This window comes from Schistocerca piceifrons, chromosome 2, assembly GCF_021461385.2.
Source record: "Schistocerca piceifrons isolate TAMUIC-IGC-003096 chromosome 2, iqSchPice1.1, whole genome shotgun sequence".
Lineage (NCBI taxonomy): Eukaryota > Metazoa > Arthropoda > Insecta > Orthoptera > Acrididae > Schistocerca > Schistocerca piceifrons.
In genome coordinates this window covers 795,593,233-795,616,031 of record NC_060139.1, presented here as the reverse complement: position 1 = coordinate 795,616,031, position 22,799 = coordinate 795,593,233, and the positions used below count along the sequence as shown (strand labels likewise).

Here is a 22,799-nt window from a genome sequence, read left to right as displayed (position 1 = left end):
TGTGAAATGTGTAATAATCAAATATTTAATGCATTTAAATTTGTAGAACAGGAGGTTGGTAATTTTGTAATTTAGTAGTACTTATACCATGTAAACGTTGGTCACTCCTTCCATGCACTCTTAACAAAACCCGCATTCAGCAAAACCTCCTTTTAAGGGGGAAAGTGGGAGGGCGGGGGGTGCATTCAGGTCACAGAGATTCATTAAAATGGGGTTTTACTGTATGCTCTGAGTTACAAGATGCACTTCTCACTGATATCCCCATTCAATACCTCAGTTCTTCCACACTTTCCTCATCACATTGCTTGTCCAGAATTGTCCAGCATTGTTCATACGGTAATATTTACAAGACAAACAGAAATGCTACAAAAATAATTGTCATTTCAGATATGTACATTAAGTCCAGGCATTAATGAAAGTGACCTGGAATCTCTCTGATGTCATAACAATATTAGTTGCTTGCCAACAGTATGACTCATATTCAGAATTTTCCCCCCAACAGGATTCAACTGGTAAGCATAAGTAAGACTTTTTTTTTTAGAATTCATGATCACATTATAGCAATATCCAATGGCAGTTAACACACGAAGGTCGCCCATGCCTGTGGCATTGATCAGACACACAGATTGAGAAAATAATCAAAGACACTTGTAACGTTCAATAAGGGTAATTTCTGACTGTTGGCATTTGTTCAAAAATAAAGAAAATGGCAGTGGACTACCATCAAAATTTAAATACAATATGAATCTAGTACAAATGATAATCTGTGGTATGTAAATGAGCCACAGACCTTCTGGGACAATATTAATTACCCTTCTTGTTATCCAATTTACTTTCTCAACCTTTACTACTATAATTGTTACACACATCAAATATAAAACTTTTAATACTCCTAGTTAGTAAAAAGTTATAATTCCTATGAGAAAATGAAGTGAATATATAGTATTACTCTTTTTTCTGAGTGGCTGTTACCAAAATAAATGCCAACCTTTATGTCCATCCCCCAAATTGGTGGTGCTGATTCAACAATATCCCCATTGGCCAATTGAAGCATTTCTGGTTCTTCTGGAACTAAACCTGCAGGATGGTAGAGAATGTTCTTATAGTGTTATGTATGAACATCATAAGCATTTCAAATGGCTGTGAAGTGAGAGAAGCTAACTAAAATACAATTACTTCTGATCATTCCACACCCTGGAAAGAAGAGTGACACAACTCACAAATGCAATACTTACAAAAACTCGACTTAAAGAATTAATAATATAAAACTTCTACCGATGTAGTATAAGCTTCTTTAAATTTAAAGTAAGAATTGTTGGCAGTAAATTCCATTATATTTTCTGTGCATGTTGGGACACTTCACATGTATTTTTCAGTGACAAACTTGTTGTTGTTGTTGTTGTTGTTGTTGTGGTCTTCAGTCCTGAGACTGGTTTGATGCAGCTCTCCATGCTACTCTATCCTGTGCAAGCTTCTTCATCTCCCAGTACCTACTGCTGACAAACTTAAGATGCCATTTTTCGACTTGTGTCACTTTTATTGATGGGGTGCAATTTGTGTATGCCTCTTATCTCTTTTTGTATAATATGTGTTAAGCAAAGTCAATTGCTTAAGGACATAAAAATCCATAAAACAAAGTACTTTAGCCCTGAGCTGATGGAAACAGAACAAGTGACAACATTGTGGATAGCTACATAATAACTAATGTAATTACACTACTGGCCATTAAAATTGCTACATTAAGAAGAAATGCAGATGATAAACGGGTATTCATTGGACAAATATATTATACTAGAACTGACATGTGATTACATTTTCATGCAATTTGGGTGCATTGATCCTGAGAAATCAGTACCCAGAACAACCATCTCTGGCCGTAATAACGGCCTTGATACACCTCGGCATTGAGTCAGAGCTTGGATGGCGTGTACAGGTACAGCTGCCCATGCAGCTTCAACATAATACCACAGTTCATCAAGAGTAGTGACTGGCGTATTGTGACAAGCCAGTTTCTCGGCCACCACTGACCAGACATTTTCAATTGGTGAGAGATCTAGAGAATGTGCTGGCCAGGGCAGCAGTTGAACATTTTCTGTATGCAGAAAGGCCCGTACAGGACCTGCAACATGTGGTCATGTTTTATCCTACTGAAATGTAGGGTTTCGCAGGGATCGAATGAAGGGTAGAGCCACGAGTCGTAACACATCTGAAATGTAACGTCCACTGTTCAAAGTGCTGTCAATGAGAACAAGAGGTGACTGAGACATGTAACCAATGGCACCCCATACCATCATGCCAGGTGATATGCCAGTATGGCGATGATGAATACATGCTTCCAATGTGTGTTCACCGCGATGACGCCAAACATGGATGCTACCATCATGATGCTGTAAACATAAACTGGATTCATCCGAAAAAATGACATTTTGCCATTTGAGCAACCAGATTTGTCGTTGAATACACCATCGCAGGCACTCCTGTCTGTGATGCAGCGTCATGGGTAACAGCAGCCATGGTATCCGAGCTGATAGTCCATGCTGCTGCAAACGCCGTCGAACTGTTCGTGCAGATGGTTGTTGTCTTGCAAACGTGCCCATCTGTTGACTCAGGGATCGAGACGTGGCTGCACTATCCGTTACAGCCATGCGGATAATATGCCTGTCATCTCAACTGCTAGTGATACGAGGCCACTGGGATCCAGCACGGCGTTCCGTATTACCCTCCTGAACCCACCAATTCCATATTCTGCTAACAGTCACTGGATCTCGACCAACGTGAGCATCAATGTCACAATACGATAAACCGCAATCACGATAGGCTACAATCTGACCTTTATCAAAGTTGGAAATGTGATCGTACACATTTCTCCTCCTTACACAAGGCATCACAACAACGTTTCACCAGACAACGCCGGTCAACTGCTGTTTGTGTATGAGAAATCAGTTTGAAACTTTCCTCATGTCAGCATGTTGTAGGTGTCGCCATCGGTGCCAACCTTGTGTGAATGCTCTGAAAAGCTAATCATTTGCATATCACAGCATCTTCTTCCTGTCGGTTAAATTTCGTGTCATCTTAGTGGTGTAGCAATTTTAATGGCCAGTAGTGTATTATAAGGACCATATAATGGATACAACAAAAGATTCACAATTACTTACTAAACATAATAAATTGAAATGAGGTTGGTAAATGTTATCACAGTAATTATGTTATTGTAAAGGCCTGGAAGATAAAATTCAAAATACTCTCAGAATTTTACGTCGGCTCATCGTCATTAATTTCTCAACATGCAGGCTACACAGAAAATATTTACACTTCCAGTTGTTCACTCCTAATATCTAGAACATACCATGAAAATCAAAAAAATAAACAACTAACCTCACCTTGTGATCTCAATATCCAGTCAAAAACCATTATCTGAGACTTAGTACTTGTGATCTTAGCTCTTGTTTTGCTACTCAAAGGAGGAAAACAAAACCAGTGCAAATACAATATAGCGTGAGACAAATTTTCCATGAAAAGAGCCAGCTTTAATTGTGTCATCGTTTTTATACCTTTTAAATGAAGATAGAAGTTTTAGTATCTCAATGTTGTTTACATAAAATGAAAGTCATTCTGATCTTTTGGACTGCCGACTGTTACACTTCTCAAACATTGCTGTGATCTCTTAGGTCATCTCGGTATGATTGATTAATGGCGAGCTTCTAGGTATTCAGTCGAGTTTTCATTGCCCTTTTACGCACAACATTTCATTGACTAGCTTCAGGTTATGTATATTCATTGCCTAGACTCTATTCAGACAGTGACCTACTGCTGGTCCCACACTGCTATTTATGAATGATTGTGAGCTTGTCTCATAAGGTGTACTATGCATTTTGATGGTCTTTTGCTTTTCAGAATCTCTAGTACTATTGCAGCTGCTTCAAAACCTGGGCCATCTAGATCCTTCCCTCCACCACCAAGCTGCACAGATGGAAGTTATCCTTACAACACATTTTCCACTCCCAAAATTATCCCAGACTCAACCTACAGTGACCTACTGTCCCCATACCCTTTGTCCAACACTTCCCACCCACCTACTTTGACCTATCACCTCCTCCCTATTCACATCCCCTCACCCTCACTGTGTGCCGCCCTCTGCCAATGCATCTGCCAATTCTTCCCCTTTCCTGCTCTATTCCTATTCCGTCCCCCCCCGCCCCCCCTCCCCCCAACTCTCTCTGCTCTACATTGTGCGTGGCAGTCTTGCCATGTCTTCATCTAGTCCCTGCACACTTCACCTACAGTGCTCCTCTCTCCCCCCACCTATACTCCGCTACTCTGCTCTCCCTCTCCAAGCCTTGTTTAATTTGAAATGTCTGGCACCACTTAGCAAATTTTCCAACATCTTTATTTCAATAGGCTCCTTACTTATGCTTCCATGAAATGTGCTATGTGCACCATGATACGAATCTCCTCTATTTTGTTTCACGACTATACTTGAGACAGTGCTTGGCGGCAGCTTCCTTGCTCAGTTGTTTTAGTCAGATGTGTCACTGTTATGACATGTGCGTCTCCTTAATTATTCTAATAGTATGTCCCGTGTATGACATGCTATATTTTCATGGAATGCTATATTTTCAAACATCTAAATTGTCTTTAACATTACAAAGATGAATTTTTATTATTGTTGATAAGATGTCAAGTTTTGGTGGAGTCAGCTGATCTCTCTTGACACATGGGCAGCATACACAATTCTTGGCTTTTTTCTCTGACTCAGTTTCAGTCCCTTTCTCAGGTGTTCTTGACTGAGACTGCAATGGCCACTGAGTTTGATGGTCTGTACTCATTCCTACTGAACACTACTCGTAGAAGTTGTAATTCTTCAGCAAGGTTCTCTCTGTCTAATAGTGTTTGAGTTCTATGGACCAGAGACTTTAGAACCGCCTTTCTTTGTGATAGATGGTGACAATTCGAGGTGACATGTTTCCATCAACACGTACATGACAAAGTTGTGGTATGACCACATGGAACGAAAAATCCTGAAGAACATTTAAACTTTATCCATCCTAATGTAAAATTCACGATAGAACTTTGAAAATAGTGTGACATGCCTTGCTTCAATATGTTAATTAAGAGAAAGCAGGCAGATCCTTGGGCCACAGTGAACACGAAAAACGCACACACACTATCTCTATTTTCATGCCTTGAGACATTACCATCCATGAAAAGAAATTCAGTGCTAAATACTCTGGTCAACAAATTTCAAACACTGTCAAACAAGAAGAGCCTCACCAAAGAACTACACCTACAAGTAGTGTTCCAAAGGAATAACTGATCATCATCATTTGGTTAACTGACTCGTGGCAGGTTTAGACTTCATAGCCCTCCACACTTCTCTTTCCTCTGCTTTCCCTTTTCATTCTTTGGTACCTTCCTTTCTGTCATCCAGCATCTGATATCTTCTTCTGCCCTTCCCTCCCTTTCCCAGAATAATATATTCAACTGACTCTTCTATAACACAATCTCATCTCAAATTATGCCCTACCCAGGTTAACTTCCGGTTCTTCATTGTCAGAAACCTCCCTCGATCTTCTCCAACTCTTCTCAGTACTTCCTCATTCCTGATTATCAGTCAGGCTGATCTTCTCCATTCTGCTCCAAACCCACATTTCAAAAGCTTCAATTATCCTCTCATCTTACTTGCTTAATGTGCATGTCTCTGCTCTGTACAAGGTCATTCTCCATACTACGTATTTCACTAGTCGCTTTCTTAATTATATGTTTGAACTATTCGAAGAGAATCTTTTCTGCTTTTCAAATACCTGTTTCACCAGCACCATTCTGACTCTGATGTCCCATTCACAATGTGTATCTTAGCTAATCAAAATTCCTTAATACTTGAATGCTCCCATCTGTTCTATGGTTTCAGATCCTAAATTCTCTCTCCTTTCCCTTAAGCCTATAATTATGCCTTCCATTTTCTTTCTATATGCTATAAAGGCTTCATTCAGGTCATTTAGCATTTGAATCACTGCTCTTCATTTTCTGCAAGGATCACACAAATCTTAAACATTCAATTTTCCATCCACCTACCCTGACACCTCTTCCCATTCAAGTAACTTCTCATTATTTCCTCCAAGTAAATGTTTAATAGGATTGGAGAGAGACATGAGCCATATCTGAGCTCTTCCAAGGTTTCATTTCCTATCCATACCCTTGCCTTTTCATTAAAGGACAGATTTGCAATCATCTTCTCTCCTTCCACTTTACTCCCTTTCTCTTCAAGATATCCATCAGCTTAACCTACTGCAATTTGTCACTTTCTCTCCAAGATATCCATCAGCTTATCCATCTTCTTTTGAAGATATCCATCAGTTTACCATACTGCAATTTTTGAGGTCTACAAATGCCACAAATACTTCCTTACTCTGTTCTACCTATCTCTCACCAATAGTACTTGGAGGTCCAATGGCACCTTGTGCCCCTTTTCTCCTTCTGAAACAATATTGTTCCTTTCCAAGCATTTCTCCCAGAATTCTATATAGCCTTTTATTCACAGTGCTATGGAGAACTTTAGCTGCCTGTAATATTAGGCTTTGGTCCAGTGTACTTCAAACATTTTAGATTGTTAAATTGAGCAGTTGGTGAAGTAGAATTCAAGAACATCTGAAAAATAGGTTGATACTGTGACAGAGAAAGAGAGGTTATGAATCACTTATCTACCTTGTGCTGGCCTAATATCTAGAAAGATCGGTGGACTCCAACAGAAATATGGCATCTGGTGTATTTCACAATGGTCAACAAAGATAAAAAGTTTCTTTGTAATACTAAAGATGATCTGGGTCTCCAAAAGCCAGATGTGTACTGCATTCCGTGCTAATGTGGCATGTTTTATGTGTGGCAGACTATAAATACAGTTGAGAAGAGCTGCAAGGCACTTCAGTGACACATCTGACTAAAATAACCAAGCGAATCAGCTGTCACTGAGCACCGCCTCAGATATTACCATGAAATGAAATACAACGAAACCAGTATAGTGCTGCAAACAAGTTTCTGGGACAGTATAATTAGGGAGTCTAGCAAAATAAAGATGTCAGAAAATCTAATAAACCAGTACAGAGATTTCTATCTAAACAACACTTGGGGTCCAGTACTCAATTCATTAAGATCTTGGCAGCCATCACATTTACCACAGCTGGAAAACAGAGAGAATGTGCACTTCAGGGGCTCTGAAAAGCAGAAGACCATCAAAGAGCGGAATGGGCATCACAAGTCGAACTCACAATATACATAATGGCAAGAGACCAACAACAGTTCCCAGTCTGGTTGGAGTTCAGGCAATGAGTACACACAACTGCACCTAACTTGCAGCACCTAAAGAAGACGGCTGGTTCGGTGGAAATAATAACTCGGATATAATGACTGGTCATTGAAATATTGGGTGTAAAATGGAAATAACAACTCGGCTGTATACCCAGAAGCCCACCATTTCTCAAATACCCCTGTTTGGTCTGGTAACATGTGGAAACTATATGATATCACAAAGGAGAAGTTCTGTTTCAACGCATGCAACTCCAGCATTAGTCTCAAGAGATAGTATGAGAGAGGATTAGTTGGCTAACTGTATTGATTGTAAATTCAATTTTTAATGTATAGTGTCAAGAATGGTTTTTCCTTTCAGTCTTTAAGTGATGAGTGTGCATAAAGAAATAAAGAAGATAAAGTACAGAATATGATCCTAAGTAGTGAAGCATTTAGTGAAATAGGGAATCATTGTAGAGACCTGATGAATCCCAGATGTGTTGAGCAATATTTGCACAATACTGTGAACAAGATTTTGGGTCTTCATTTTTGTGCCCTATGATGAAAACTCCATGCATATATTGGCATTTTTTTCTCAAGAGTTTTTCAAAATAAAACACAGAAACTAATACTTGCTCGTCATTTTACTGGGCACAATGTGTAGTTTCCAAATGAAATTAACATTTTTAAGTATTTGTACCTAAATGACACTCTACATGAATTTCCATCTAACTTTTAGATGCTTCCTCTGAAAATTCTAACCTCCCTCCCCCCCTTTTTTTAAAGTATTCATTTCAACAACTGAAGTTGGTATTACCTACAAATGAAAAAGAACCCAAATCTTAACAGTTCACATTATACTGCAAGTTTTCTAGAGACTCCTACAATTTAATACAAAATTCTGTGGCATTTTCCCCTGGAACATGCAGAAATACATATAACTAAAAGGGCAAATTTCCCATCAGTTCTGAAATCATACAGAGTGAATCAGTAAATCAACTGAAGGAAGGCATCTTAGGAAAGCAGCCATACAGATTCATTATCCAGGCCATTTGGAACCCTAATCCAATAACAGAGTTTTAAGAACTGTGGAGATGGAAACTGAGGCCCCACCAACAGATGTGTGACTCTCATTACATTATTCATATGGCCATAACATCACTAGTCTCCTTTCCCTTGGATAAAGAGTTCTCGGTTAGCTTGCCATGTCAAATTCAAACATGCCCTCACTCTCCCAATGCATATCACATTAATGCAAATGATACATGAGCAGACATCACATAAAATCCCAAGCATTTAATGAATGGATCCATCATCACCTTCTTTGCAGCAATTACCATACTTTTCTCTCTTTATTAAATTTTCCTAGCATTTCATTGGTGGGACTGTTTTTCTTCTGTTTTATTCCACCTCATTTTATTTTTATCACTTGGCCTCCATTTTCTCTTGGTATTTTAGATTTCATCTTTGACTTAAGAATGTCTCAAACTCAGCATTAGTACTCAAGGATTTGAACCTCAGTTGTCAAGCCATGTAAAAGGTTGCATTAACATTCAAATTGTATATTGTGTGAGAAAATTATTGAAATAACTCTCTAAGGTAACACAAAAGAAACATTCAAAAATGGACTACCCTAGTTTCTGAGTATTCTGCATTTGAGAAATCTTTCACGCAGGAGGATCATACAAACATACCGCCGTTTGAGTCTCTTACGGATTCCCATATGGAGGACATAGTGATAGACATCCCTGGGGTTGTGAAGCAGCTGAATAGGTTGAAAATAAATAAATCGCCAGGTCCTGATGGGATTCCAATTCGGTTTTACAGAGAGTACTCTACTGCATTGGCTCCTTACTTAGCTTGCATTTATCGCGAATCTCTTGCCCAACGTAAAGTCCCGAGCGACTGGAAAAAAGCGCAGGTGATGCCTGTATATAAGACGGGTAGAAGGACGAATCCTCAAAATTACAGATCAATATCTTTAACATCGGTTTGTTGCAGGATTCTCGAACATATTCTCAGTTCGAATATAATGAATTTCCTTGAGACAGAGAAGTTGCTGTCCGTGCATCAGCACGGCTTTAGAAAGCATCGCTCTTGCGAAACGCAACTCGCCCTTTTTTCACATGATATCTTGCAAACCATGGATGAAGGGTATCAGACGGATGCCATATTCCTTGACTTCCAGAAAGCGTTTGACTCGGTGCCCCACTGCAGACTCCTAATTAAGGTACGAGCATATGGGATTGGTTCCCAAATATGTGAGTGGCTCGAAGACTTCTTAAGTAATAGAACCCAGTACGTTGTCCTCAATGGTGAGTGTTCGTCGGAGGTGAGGGTATCATCTGGAGTGTCCCAGGGAAGTGTGGTAGGTTCGCTGTTATTTTCTATCTACATAAATGATCTTTTGGATAGGGTGGATAGCAATGTGCAGCTGTTTGCTGATGATGCTGTGGTGTACGGGAAGGTGTCGTCATTGAGTGACTGTAGGAAGATACAAGATGACTTGGACAGGATTTGTGATTGGTGTAAAGAATGGCAGCTAACTCTAAATATAGATAAATGTAAATTAATACAGATGAATAGGAAAAAGAATCCCGTAATGTTTGAATACTCCATTAGTAGTGTAGCGCTTGACACAGTCATGTCGATTAAATATTTGGACATAACATTGCAGAGCGATACGAAGTGGGACAAGCATGTAATGGCAGTTGTGGGAAGGCACATAGTCGTCTTCGGTTCATTAGTAGAATTTTGGGAAGATGTGATTCATCTGTAAAGGAGACCGCTTATAAAACACTAATACGACCTATTCTTGAGTACTGCTCGAGCATTTGGAATCCCTATCAGGTCGGATTGAGGGAGGACATAGAAGCAATTCAGAGGCAGGCTGCTAGATTTGTTACTGGTAGGTTTGATCATCACGCGAGTGTTACGGAAATGCTTCAGGAAGTCGGGTGGGAGTCTCTAGAGGAAAGGAGGCGTTCTTTTTGTGAATCGCTACTGAGGAAATTTAGAGAACCAGCATTTGAGGCTGACTGCAGTACAATTTTACTGCCGCCAACTTATATTTCGCGGAAAGACCACAAAGATAAGATACGAGAGATTAGGGCTCGTACAGAGGCATATAGGCAGTCACTTTTCCCTCGTTCTGTTTGGGAGTGGAACAGGGAGAGAAGATGCTAGTTGTGGTACAAGGTACCCTCCGCCACGCACCGTATGGTGGGTTGCAGACTATGTATTTAGATGTAGATGTAGATGTAGAAGCTAGTTTTTAAGATCTTTTGCTATGGTTAACTAGTCACTGTGTACAGTATTATTATAAATATGTCAAATGTTAGATTTGACAAGAGTGAGGGAAGGAAACCATAGAAAACATCGATCAGTGTAGTTGTTAAACAGTCCAGCACTAATTGATGAAAAACAACACTCTGACAGCGAGACTTTTCCAGCATCCAGCATGTGCTTTACAAGTTGTAAAGCACATGCTGGATGCTCGATGCTGGAAAAGTCTCGCTGTCAGAGTGTAATTAATATGGTTTGTGTGGATGTGTGTGTAGTGATCTGAAGATGAACCTGAAAAGGTTCGAAAACCGGCTCATGGAATAAAATATAATTATTCAAAAAAGTGACTGGTTGCAGTTTTGTATAACTTATTTACAATTTTGTTTTTTCTGATGAAGCAACTATCAGCACAGGTGGGAAGATTAATAGGCACAAAATTCACATCTGGGATTCGAAACACACTCCCAGCTTTCCAGAACATGTCAGAGACAGGAAAAAGCTAAATTTGTCCTGCATGCTAATGAAAGACAGCATAACTGAACCATTTTTATTCACTGAGCAGTAACAGCAAGTGTTTTTCTGAGCAATTTGCTGTCCCTCAGCTGATCCCTTCAGCCAAACGTGATTTTCCGACAGAACAGCGCACTAGCACATAGGATTTTACAAGACCACGACTTCCTGGACAGAATACTTCCACATTGATGGATAGAACATGATGGACCAACCAGTGGCCACTCCAATCTCCAGACATAGTCCCTCTGGACTTCTCCCTCTGAGGTTACGTGAAAGATACTGTATACGTCTCCCCTGTAAGTGACCTTGGCAGAACTGTGGATGCAATAGCCTCCAACATGCCAGACATACTTGTGCACACATGGTTCTCTTTCCTCCCACATTTTTAACTGCATTTGTAAATCAGGGAGGTATCTCAGAAAGAGAAACTGACTAAAATATTGAAATAACTATTGTCTCGAGGTAACTGAATAAATATTATATCTTTAAAATATATGATTCATTAAACTTGAAATGATAAAAATTTATTTGCATACCTGCTTCATCCATGTAAAAATACAGTTCAATATTGTTAGAGGATAATACCACAAATCCTTCCCCCATGTAACGTGGAGGATCATCTACCATTCCTGTATATTTTGGACTTGGCGCCAATATAACCTAAAACAGATGACACAGCAGTAAAAGCAACACTGCCTGACTAACATTAAATAACTTATGTATCTCCTAAGTTATTCTCAGTGACCAGCTGATATAGATTAAAGTGTGGCACACTAGGTTATGAGACAGGATGGTGAGCCAGCCCAGATTGAATCTGCACAGCAACATAACAACCATTTGTTTGTACACAAACACACCTGTGCGTAGCTTTTGTGCTGTTTTCCATATTCAACTAGGCAAATGCTTGGCTAGTCCCCTAGTCTGCCTAGGAAAATAAGATAATCAAACAGTTAAAACATGTATTCATTCAATAACTGGGCTCTGGGCTACTGATTACATGTAACTTATTATCAATAAAGATATACGCAAAGCCGATACGATTATTAAGGGATTATGGTAATGACGGCAATGTGAGTTCTATCAAAATATTACCAAGTGTTGTATTCTAAAGATCACCGCTATCATCATATTTTACCCAACTTCTCAAGCATGGCACACAAGTACTCATAATCCTCACCCATAATTATACATTGAATGGTCTAGATTTTCTATAAACAAATCATTCTACATAATTTCTTTTCTTCAAAAAGTGTCAGAGCTGTACCCTTCCTAAGAAAGCTTTCACAAGAGAGAGAAGAATACAAATAACTTGAAAGCAGGAGACTAAAAATGCATTGTACAATTATTCCAGTTACTGATACATACATAACCGACAGTGTATAATGTCAAAGAGGTTCCATGAGAATGCTTGCAGATGATGCTCCTGTACTGAAGGGAGAAACAACGCCATAACATTGCAGCAAAACATACAAAGACTTGCAGAGAATCAAAACTAGGTGAGCCATGCGGGGTAGCCGTGTGGTCTGAGGCCTTGTCATGGTCCACGCAGCTTCCCCGTCAGAGGTTCAAGTCCTCCCTTGGGCATGGGTGTGTGTGTTGTCCTTAGCATAAGTTAGTTTAAGCTAGATTAAGTAGGTACCGATGACCTCAGCAATTTTGTCCCATAGGCTGGTAACACAAAAACTAGGTGAAAGTATTAGCAGATGATCCTCAACATAAACAGATGCACACAAATGGGCCAAAACACCTTTTACTGTTTGGTAAATGACTATGAATCAATAACTCAAAACCATCACAAGTGTTAAATATCTAATTAAGTAGGCATCTGGAAAAATTTAAGTGGAATGTCTCAATAAAATTAGTAGGAAAGGCAGATGCCTGCCAAGGATTCAGTAGAAGTATTCTAAGGAAATTAAATTTACCTATGATTGCATTAGCTTACAAAATCCATCTATGACCCAAATTTTGAGTTTTGACAATCAACCTGAAAGGAGAGAGCAAAGATCCAATGGGACCTCCTGCCACAAACTATAAATTTGTGGAGTGCAGAAGTAGACATAGATGCAGGTTTAGATGAATCAAATCACGCAGGATGTTCAAAAATCTCAATGCGCATAATAAAGCACTTGTAACTACAGAAAGAGGGATGCAACTGATTTAATCTTACATGAAAAGTTAGCCCCAAAGTTTGTTTTGAAGAGTAAGGATTAAATCTGAACAACAGCGCATAAACAATAGTCAATATAACAGGGTACATGCCATTTTTTTAAAAAAATTTATTTTATTTTCTCTGCATGTTAGTGTTAGTGCTACGTCACCGGACCAACATCCTGATAGAAGAAATACTATAACATCTCACTGCCCAGCAGCAAACTTTTGCGGATCAACAGCAGGCTCTCGCCACCACACTCAAATCAAGAGATGTCTGTGTGTTCAATGGCAAACTACTCTCCCATCAGTGGAACAGTCGCCATTTCCAGCATACGATGAATCGGATAAAGATTGGGACTCAAATGAGACATGGTTACACCAACATTTCCAGCTTATTTGTGTGGACAATGCAAACCTGTGTAGGGCTTTCTTTCTTTCTTTCCTGCCTTTTGTCATGCATTTATCAGTTGTTGTGCCAGCTAGCACCTTTGCAAGAACCAGCCAGCTTATCATTTGATGAAACTTGCAAGCTTCTCTCGAATTTTACTGTGACAGAGTGCATGCCATTGTGACATACATAGAATTTTACTGTTGCCAGAAATGCCTAAACCAATCTTACAAAGCTGGGCTGGGGAATTAGAAGTGTTGAGCTGTTGTAGATCTGTCACTAGTACCCATCACAAATCCTCACAAAGTGAATGATATTATTCATCTGGCCCCAGATAGGAAAGTCTGTGAAAAAGCACTTCAATGTGATCCAACACTTACGGATGTGCTCAATACAGCACTGTCCTTTGAAGTGTCATGGGGTGCAGGCGTCCAGATTGCCACACGGAAGGAGGTGCCGGAAGTTGCTCAGTCAACTACTGTTAGGCACAACAGCAGCAACAAGCCGCGCCACAGCTGCGGCCATGTGCTCCCCTTCCATCTTGCTTTGCACTGTTTGGTCCAACACGAGCAAGCTGTGTGCCCTAAGCATTGGGCAGTTTGCAACAAATGTCAAAAGAAAGGCCACATTGCATCGATCTATAGCTCCTCTTCAAATGTACCAGACACAGAAGTACCAATGGCACAAATTGTATCTCTACAATGACTGCTTCCCCAAACATATAGTTTATTGACTTGCGTGTGTTTAATAACTGCTAAAAATGCATGTGGACACTGGAGCTACAGTGACTTTAGTAAATGCACAAACATACATGGATTTGGGCTCCCCTCCCCTCACACAGGTTTCGTGGAAGTTGGTTAGCTACAATAAACAGCAGTTTCCAATCCTAGGTTCAGTTCTCCGCTCCTGTCTCTTACAAATCTGTTATCTTGCCCTCGCACTTCCCTCGTTGTGCATTATTCCCATACAGCAAACTTCTTTGAGTAGATGTGTTTAACACTTTCAGTTTCTCCATTGCTGATGAGGTAAATTTAGTGTCAGATCATGTTCCGTATCAGCAACTGGAGTCCCTCTGCTCTGTTTTCCCCTGGGCTAGGTTGTGCTACCGATTTACAGGCCTACACTGGCCTTGTATCTTTTTTTTTTTTTCCAGGTGCGACAGGTGCCTGTCACATTGCATGACTCTGCCAAGGCTGAATTAGACCGTTTGACATCGCTCATTGTCATTTGGCCTATTTCTTCCAGTGAATGGGCTACACCACTGGTCATGGTTAAGAAACCGAAGGGTAAGTTTTGCCTCTGCAGCAACTTCAGTGTCACAATTAACACACAGTCTGTGACAGATACTTACCCTTTGCCTCACCCTGACGAGTCGCTCACAAAATTGTACGGCAGCGACTACTTTTCCAAGATTGATTTGTCGGATGCGTACCTCCAGTTCCCCGTGACTGAAGACACAGGGCACCTTTTCATTGTTTATACTCCTTTTGGCCTCTACCAATATCAACATTTGCCTTCTGGTGCCACTAGTGCAACTGCAATTTTTCAGTGTTTTTTAGAATAGCTGACAGCCTGTGTATTCAGCTCCATCGATTAACTTGATAATATCATTGTTTCGAGTTCTTCCACCGATGACCACCTTAGAAATCTCCGGTAGTAGTATTCTGGTTCTTCCACTGAAGACCATCTTCGCAATCTCCGACTGTTGTTTTCTATTTTGCAGTCTGCGGGTCTCAAGTACAATCCTGTCACATCTAAATTTTTTTCAGCCATCAATTGGTTACCTAGGTTTAGAGATTTCTCGCAAAGGTGTCAAGCCATTGCGTCACCATGCTGACGCAATTGCAGCTTTGCCAGGGCCAACCTTCATTAAGGAACTGCAAGCATTTCTAGGTAAAGTTGCATACCACCACAAGTTTTTACCCAGTGCATCCACTGGTGCTTGGCACGGTGTCGACACACAAATACACAGATAGGTCTGAACAACCCTCATTATGCTTCTAAGACTTCAATTCCCACTCAACAGCGGTACGCTCAGATTGAAAAGGATGCTTTAGGGATTGTGTTCGTCCTCAAGAAATTTCACATCATCTTGTATGATTCTAAGTTCCACTTAATCACAGATCACAAATCGTTGTTGGCTCTTATTAGCCCTGCAGCTTATGTGCTGGACAAGGCAGCACACTGTTTGCAGTGGCGGGCTCTCTTCCTCTCCTGTTATCACTATCAGATCCATTACCGGCAGACTCCACTACACGCCAACACTGATGCCTTACCTCACCTTCTGACTGGAATGATCCAGCATTCGATCAGGATGAGTTGCTTTGTTTCTACTTAGATATTGAGAACAAGAATGTGGTCAATGATTTTCCCATCACTAGTGTCACGATAAAATCGGCAATCGCCGTAGATCCTGTACTTAGTCAGGTCCTGTCTTTTGCGCAGCATGGTTAGCCGGAAAAACCCCAAGGCCATGCCTCGGATCCCCTGTGTAAGTAATCCTCCCTCCAGCACCACCCTTCTGTGTTTGCAGGGGTTCTTTTGTTAGCTATGGAGGACACTGCTCCCCGGGTGGTGATTCCCGCTTCCTTGCACCGTAATGTACTGTGGCTTCTGCACGTTGGTCACTGTGGGCCCTCTTGTACCAAATCTTTGACCACTGGCCTGTGCATTGGCCGGGCATACATGGAGACATTACACAGCTTATCACCACTTGCACTCACTCACTGTATTCAGCAACATGCAGCCCTCCAGGCTGAAAGAAACTCTGAAAGGGACCAGATTTTGGAATAGGAAGACATTATGTACAATTCGAAGAGCAGCTGCACACTATACCAAAAGAGGCTTTCCAGGATGCTTCCAAGAGTGGCAGCAGTGTCAGGAGAGGTTAGCAGAAACTGAATGGGATTAATTTGATGGAGACTATTATCAAATAATTGTACCTGAATAAAGACTGATTTTATAAATAACAATCAGACACTTTTTGAACATCCCTTGTATTTCAATAAATGACTATCACTTTCTTTATGGAGTGTCATACAGAAAACTCTACAAATACAAACAAAACTGAAATCAGGTTCATTTATTATTTTAAATATGTAATAAACTTGTCAGTACCTTGAAATTTTCTCCTTTACATTTGATGAAATGCATAAAATGATCCAAACGGGATGCTGCTGGCTTTGTAGAATAAACGAAGTGTGCTTCTTCAACATTAATAGACAATGTAGTAGGTACAAGTCGGTTACCAAAAACAACTCTTCCCTGTTAAACAAACATGTCAGTTAATTTATTATTTATATACTATTGCCATTATTACAGAAAAAAAGCAAACACTTTACTCAATCTGACCAAATGAGCTAGAGTTAAATTATAACCTACAACATTCAGAAGCCAATACTAACACTGAGATAACTTATGAGGAGGTCTCCAGGAGTAGAGTCATTTGCGAGTAACAGACTAAAAAAAATTGTGTGACACTCTAGAGCAGTGGTTCTCAAACTTTTTGAGCTTCAGACACATTTAAATGGCCGCAAATAATTGTGTACACACTATATACACTTTTCTGAGGGATATTTTACAACAGTCAATACAGGAAATAAATACTGCGATAAAATAACAATTAAGTCATTTTATTTTGAATTTCACATAAAGACTACAGAAAATACAACTTATATTAATAAAAAACATACACTATCACAATGTGAACAAATAATTTTTGTATAAAAAATTGTGAGCGATTCATAAAGCACAACTGTCACCCTAATGCAACGGCCGAGCGCCATGTTGCCTCCTACCCTGCCAAGGTGAAAGGCAAGAGAAACTATTAAGTGAAATGTATTTAAATGAAATAATGCAATCAAACTTACGATTAATTCAAATTATAGAGAAAAGTAATAATGGAATACAAACGAAACATACCTTAAGTCTACTCTTTCTAGTGTTTATGAGAAACATGAACCTGATGTGTCCTCGCGATTTCTTCAATGTTTGGAGACACATTTGAAAAACAAACTCTCATTTCCTACTCAATACACTGAAGAGTTCCTCTCTTTTAACATTCAATTGTGGTGAGAGCAGACAATCCGAATTCACATAAATATGACGTCAAAAATTGACGTAAAATGTTCAAAGCCTTTTTAGATAATGACACATATTCTTCTTTTATAGAAATTCAAGAGGCTTCACGACACAATTCCTTATGCTTAATCATGTTACAAGTTTCTCTTTTCCGTATTTGTAGTTTTCTGTGAAATGCTTTAATTTTGTCGGTGGATGTGAGAATATTTTATTCTTTCTCTTGAATGCTACTGTTCAAAATATTGAACTGCTGAAATATATCAGCCAATTACTGCAATCTAGCAATCCAAAATTCACTACGAAGGAGGTTGCAAAAATGCAAATGTTTCATTTCTTCGAAAACACAAGAAGTTCTTGTCACAGCTCATGCACGTGGGTAAGTACTCTCCCCCTCGACAACCACCTGACTTGTGTGTGTAAAAGCAACAGTCTGTGTTCTGACTCCATATCTACACGAAGCTTTTTGAATAAACGGGTTTTGACAGGTATTGTTTTAATAAAATTTACCATATGAACAACTTGCTCTGAGACTTCTCTCAATTTTTCTCCCAATGTTTTTGTTATTAAGGCCTCTCTATGAAGAAAGCAGTGAGTTGTGATAACACCTTCATTTTTTTTTTTTACAAAATACACACGACTTCCATGTTAACTGCCACTTACTAAGATAATCATTTAAAATGTTGGAAATGTTCTCATCTTAATTCTTTGCAAAAAACAAACTGATTTACTATTTGATCTTGATTAATGAAACAAACAAATGCTACGAGTTGTGATTGGTTGGTAATGTCTGTTGATTCATCAACTTGCAATGCAAAGTTTGAGTACTTGAGTTTATTACTGCATACATTTTTCTCAATATCAGTAGACATTTCTATAATATGCCTGAGTACTATATCATTTGACAAAGGAATCTTGCTTATTTTCATAGCTACTTCATTTCCTAGCATTGTCATGACAATTTTTTTGCAAGCAGGCAAAATATTGACTCACCTATAATATGAGCTTTCATACCCCTTGCTATTAACACTTTACCATCCGCACATTTTGTACAAACTGATTCACTTTGCCATCCACATTTCTTGTATAAATTGATTCGCTTGGCTTCGGCAGCGCTAATTCGGATTACTTAGCTTTTCATCGGTTGATCTTGACATCGTCAGGAGATTATAAATTGCTCAGGTTTTACTAATCTCATCATTAGTTCTCATGCGTTCTCAATCACGTTCCCCTACTTTCACGAACTTTCAAAGATATACATACGTAAATAAATACATAATTTGTTTGTTTCATACATTTGTTTATTTGCATTGTCTCTGGTACTTAGTAGTTCTCTTTCATATGATATGCAGTAAAACAGTCTCCAAGATGAAATGCAACTCAACAAGACTTGCACTTTAAGTTTGTTGTTGTTATTATTATTTTGTTTAGAGGTACATGCAAACCTCTTTTGACAATTTTATAGTTTTTCTGGATATAGGATAGTAATTCAAATACTGGTCTGCCGGATTCACTCCTTTTATGTATTTCTTATAGTCTACTACACTTTCAGGTTTTTTTAATTGTGTAATTGGTCTTTCTACTTTTTCTTTGAGTGACAGTCAAAGTGGCATTATGTATTGTAGAGACATTTGTATTGTTTTATTTTTCAAAGCTCTCCATACATGTGTGAGTGCTTCACCTTTTCGTTGATGGCAAGCTTCAAACACATTGACTTTTGCGCACTTTAATTTTTCCGGAAATCCTCTATTTGGCCATATAGTTCCACAAACTCGAATTTTCTTTTAAAGTAACTTCTCCACACTGTTATAATAATCGTCCATGTAGAGATGACGCCACTTTCCACAGGAAGGTGTCAAAAGTTCCATCACTGTCTTTGCTAAAGGCTGTCCAGCGCCAGAATATATCTTGAATGAGGAAATGCATCCCGTACTTGAGTCATACAACATCCGAATGAGTATTCCATATTTCGTAATTTTCGACGGATTGTTAACTTTAAAATTTAACCGTCCAAGCCATGGTATCATTCCATCATAAATTGACATGTTTTGACTAGGGTTAAAAGTTTGTTGAAACTTTTTGGAAAAATAATCAATTATGATTTGCACTCTGAAAAACTAGTCGGCATTATCTAGTTTATTGTTGTTGTCGGAAAAATGTAAAAATGATAATATTTGTCTGAATCGGTTGTGGGACATCATTTTGTGAAATATTGGTGTGTCTATCAAAGGATTCATTCACCAATAATCATTGATCCTCTCTCTCTCTCTCTTTTTTTTTTTTACAATTCCCATAAGGTTAGCAAGCCCAAACCATTTTCTAAGTTCGAAGTCCGGTAACATCAACAAATTTGGCATTTTTTTCATCCAGTTTCCTTCTATTGCAATCTTGACTGTAGTACTTGTTGGTTTCGTTGATAATATATTCAAATAGGTTGTTCCCAATATATAATTCTCGACGCTCTGTGTATCTTTGGGAAATATCTTTGGACCCGGAGATCCTTCAAATTTATTATTGGTCCTCGGTAAATCAAAGTCTGACCACTGTGCACTGTTTCCTTCGTCTGATTCACCCTGCTCAGTTGGCAACTGTAGTGTTCACTGAATTCTTCTTGGATGTATTTCACTACCTTCCAACGATTCTGCTTCACTTTCATTTCTTTGATATCCAACGTCTTCTTCCCAATAGGCCAAATTGTCCGGAACGTCGGACAAGATGTCTGCGCATTCATCGTAAATTACCGTATCGTCTCTTTCGTCTGCCATGATTAAAGGGCACAAGTACTTACAAAAACAATAAACTTGTTGATGTGTGTAACTTATTGTTACCTAAATGAAAAAACACCAACAAAATGTAAAAGATACTAAAGTGCTGTTGCTGGCCACTGCGCGATATTATGCTCACAACGCCACTGTGGTGTCGCTGGCCACTGTGCGATACTATGCACATGACACCACTGTGTGTCGCTGTCCGTTGACCACTATTTCACGCATGACACAACTGTAGTGTCACCGGACGGCATAGTGTTAATTCAGAGACTTCGTAGGAAGCAATCAGAGCTTTATCAGAAAGACATTACACTTCTAAAAGAATTTGCTGCCCTTGTTTGCTCTTCAGACAATATCTTGAAATAGCTTACAGGTTTATCTAGCAAATGTGAATGCATTGTTTTAAAACGTTTGCTCAGTTTAGGAAGCAGAGATTCATTTGCCATTTTATACCCACATACTAAGCACAGTGGGAAAGGATAATCTTCACTCCCAGTCCAAGTGAAACCATAGCTTAAGTAGCTTTCATTGTACTTACGAGTAGGCCACTGTTTTGCTTTTCTACTTCGATGGCATGCTTGCTTTTCAGAAATATATCCATTTTATTCTATTGTATTTTGCATATAAGATTCACTTCCAGCACTTTGAAAATAAGCAGTACGCTGTACACAAAACACGGGCCCCGCGTACACTAACAAGACCTCAGTTACATATGACCTGAAAGCTCTGCAAAAACATCAAACGAACAATTATGGAAACGCGTTTCACTTCTGGGCCTGGATTATTGTGCATCCATGGATTAACAGTGCAGCCAACAATAATTTTCATGTTCTGTTAACCTTGCTGCTAGCTTCTGTCATGAATCAGCTGCATCACTAAACTGCAGTGGAAATGACGCTCAGAAGTAGCGACGCTTCATGAACAATGACAATGGTGTTCACATGCGCTACTCATCTGAAGCAAAGAACATGAAATGAAATTCTTTTAGTCATGGACAGCTCAAGGTCAAACAATAAGCAGCTCTCATAGGTAATTTCCACTCCCAGCTTCTCTTTTCAATAATATTTTACTGACAACAGAAAGATAAGCATTTTGAATAAAACATTATTAAACGTGACTGGTTGCAGATTTATTTATAATTTTTTGATACACTGTCATGGTATCTAAATAGGTCATAATGTCCAATAATAATAATATGCAAATCATTTCCTATGTGCTGTTGCAGTGCCACTCGGAGTGAAATAGGATTGCAATCACTGGGAACGACACGAAACCTTCCAAATTCTATGGCCAAGTTGTGATCATACGCATAGCGCACAAGGCTCAATTTCAGCATGGCTACCACCATAAAAGAAAAACGTTCATAGGCAACTCAACTGCGAAACAAAAGCACGAAAAGATCAGACAATATCCGTAAGAGTTTCCGTTGGAAAAATCCAACCATCGTCAAATATTTTTTCACCGTTTTCTCCTGATTCTGAACATTTGGATCTGATCAGAAATCCATTATGCTTGACAACACTGTGAATTAACTCAATGTTCATTTGCAAACTTTAAGAGCAACATAAGTGTTGTACCGTTTGGTTACAGATGAAAGGCATGGAAAGAGGAGTGTGAAAATAATTTGCACGGCACCTACAGGGCGAAGGCTGGTGAGAGAGGGGATGGTTAGGAAAATTTCATGACCAGTGCTAGTCATCCACAGATGCCTGTGTCCCTGGTACTGACTACCGACTGTTGTTGTTGTTGTTGCTGTTGTGGTCTTCAGTCCTGAGACTGGTTTGATGCAGCTCTCCATGCTACTCTATCCTGTGCAAGCTTCTTCATCTCCCAGTACCTACTGCAGCCTACATCCTTCTGAATCTGCTTAGTGTATTCATCTCTTGGTCTCCCTCTACGATTTTTACCCTCCACGCTGCCCTCCAAAACTAAATTGGCGATCCCTTGATGCCTCAGAACATGTCCTACCAACCGATCCCTTCTTCTAGTCAAGTTATACCACAAACTCCTCTTCTCCCCAATTCTATTCAATACCTCCTCATTATCTATGTGATCTACCGATCTAATCTTCAGCATTCTTCTGTAGCACCACATTTCAGAAAGTTTCTATTCTCCTCTTGTCTAAACTACTTATCATCCATGTTTCACTACCATACATGGCTACACTCCACACAAATATTTTCAGAAATGACTTCTGACACTTAAATCAATACTCGTTGTTAACAAATTTCTCTTCTTCAGGAACACTTTCCTTGCCATTGCCAGTCTACATTTTATATCCTCTCTACTTCAACCATCATCAGTTATTTTGCTCCCCAAATAGCAAAACTCCTTTA

At 39.3% G+C, this 22,799-nt stretch overlaps 1 protein-coding gene across 1 annotated transcript in view; it reads right to left on the bottom strand.

Annotated features, from left to right (window-relative positions):
- The window catches only part of LOC124777437 (transmembrane protein KIAA1109 homolog), a 527,366-nt gene that overhangs the window by 448,560 nt on the left and 56,007 nt on the right, over window positions 1-22,799 (bottom strand). Inside the window, exons 7-9 of the mRNA XM_047252842.1 lie at window positions 16,736-16,882; window positions 11,616-11,739; window positions 989-1,077 (exon numbers count right to left, since the gene is read on the bottom strand). Of these exons, the coding sequence (XP_047108798.1) occupies window positions 989-1,077; window positions 11,616-11,739; window positions 16,736-16,882 (360 nt within the window). The remainder of the gene's footprint in view (window positions 1-988; window positions 1,078-11,615; window positions 11,740-16,735; window positions 16,883-22,799) is intronic.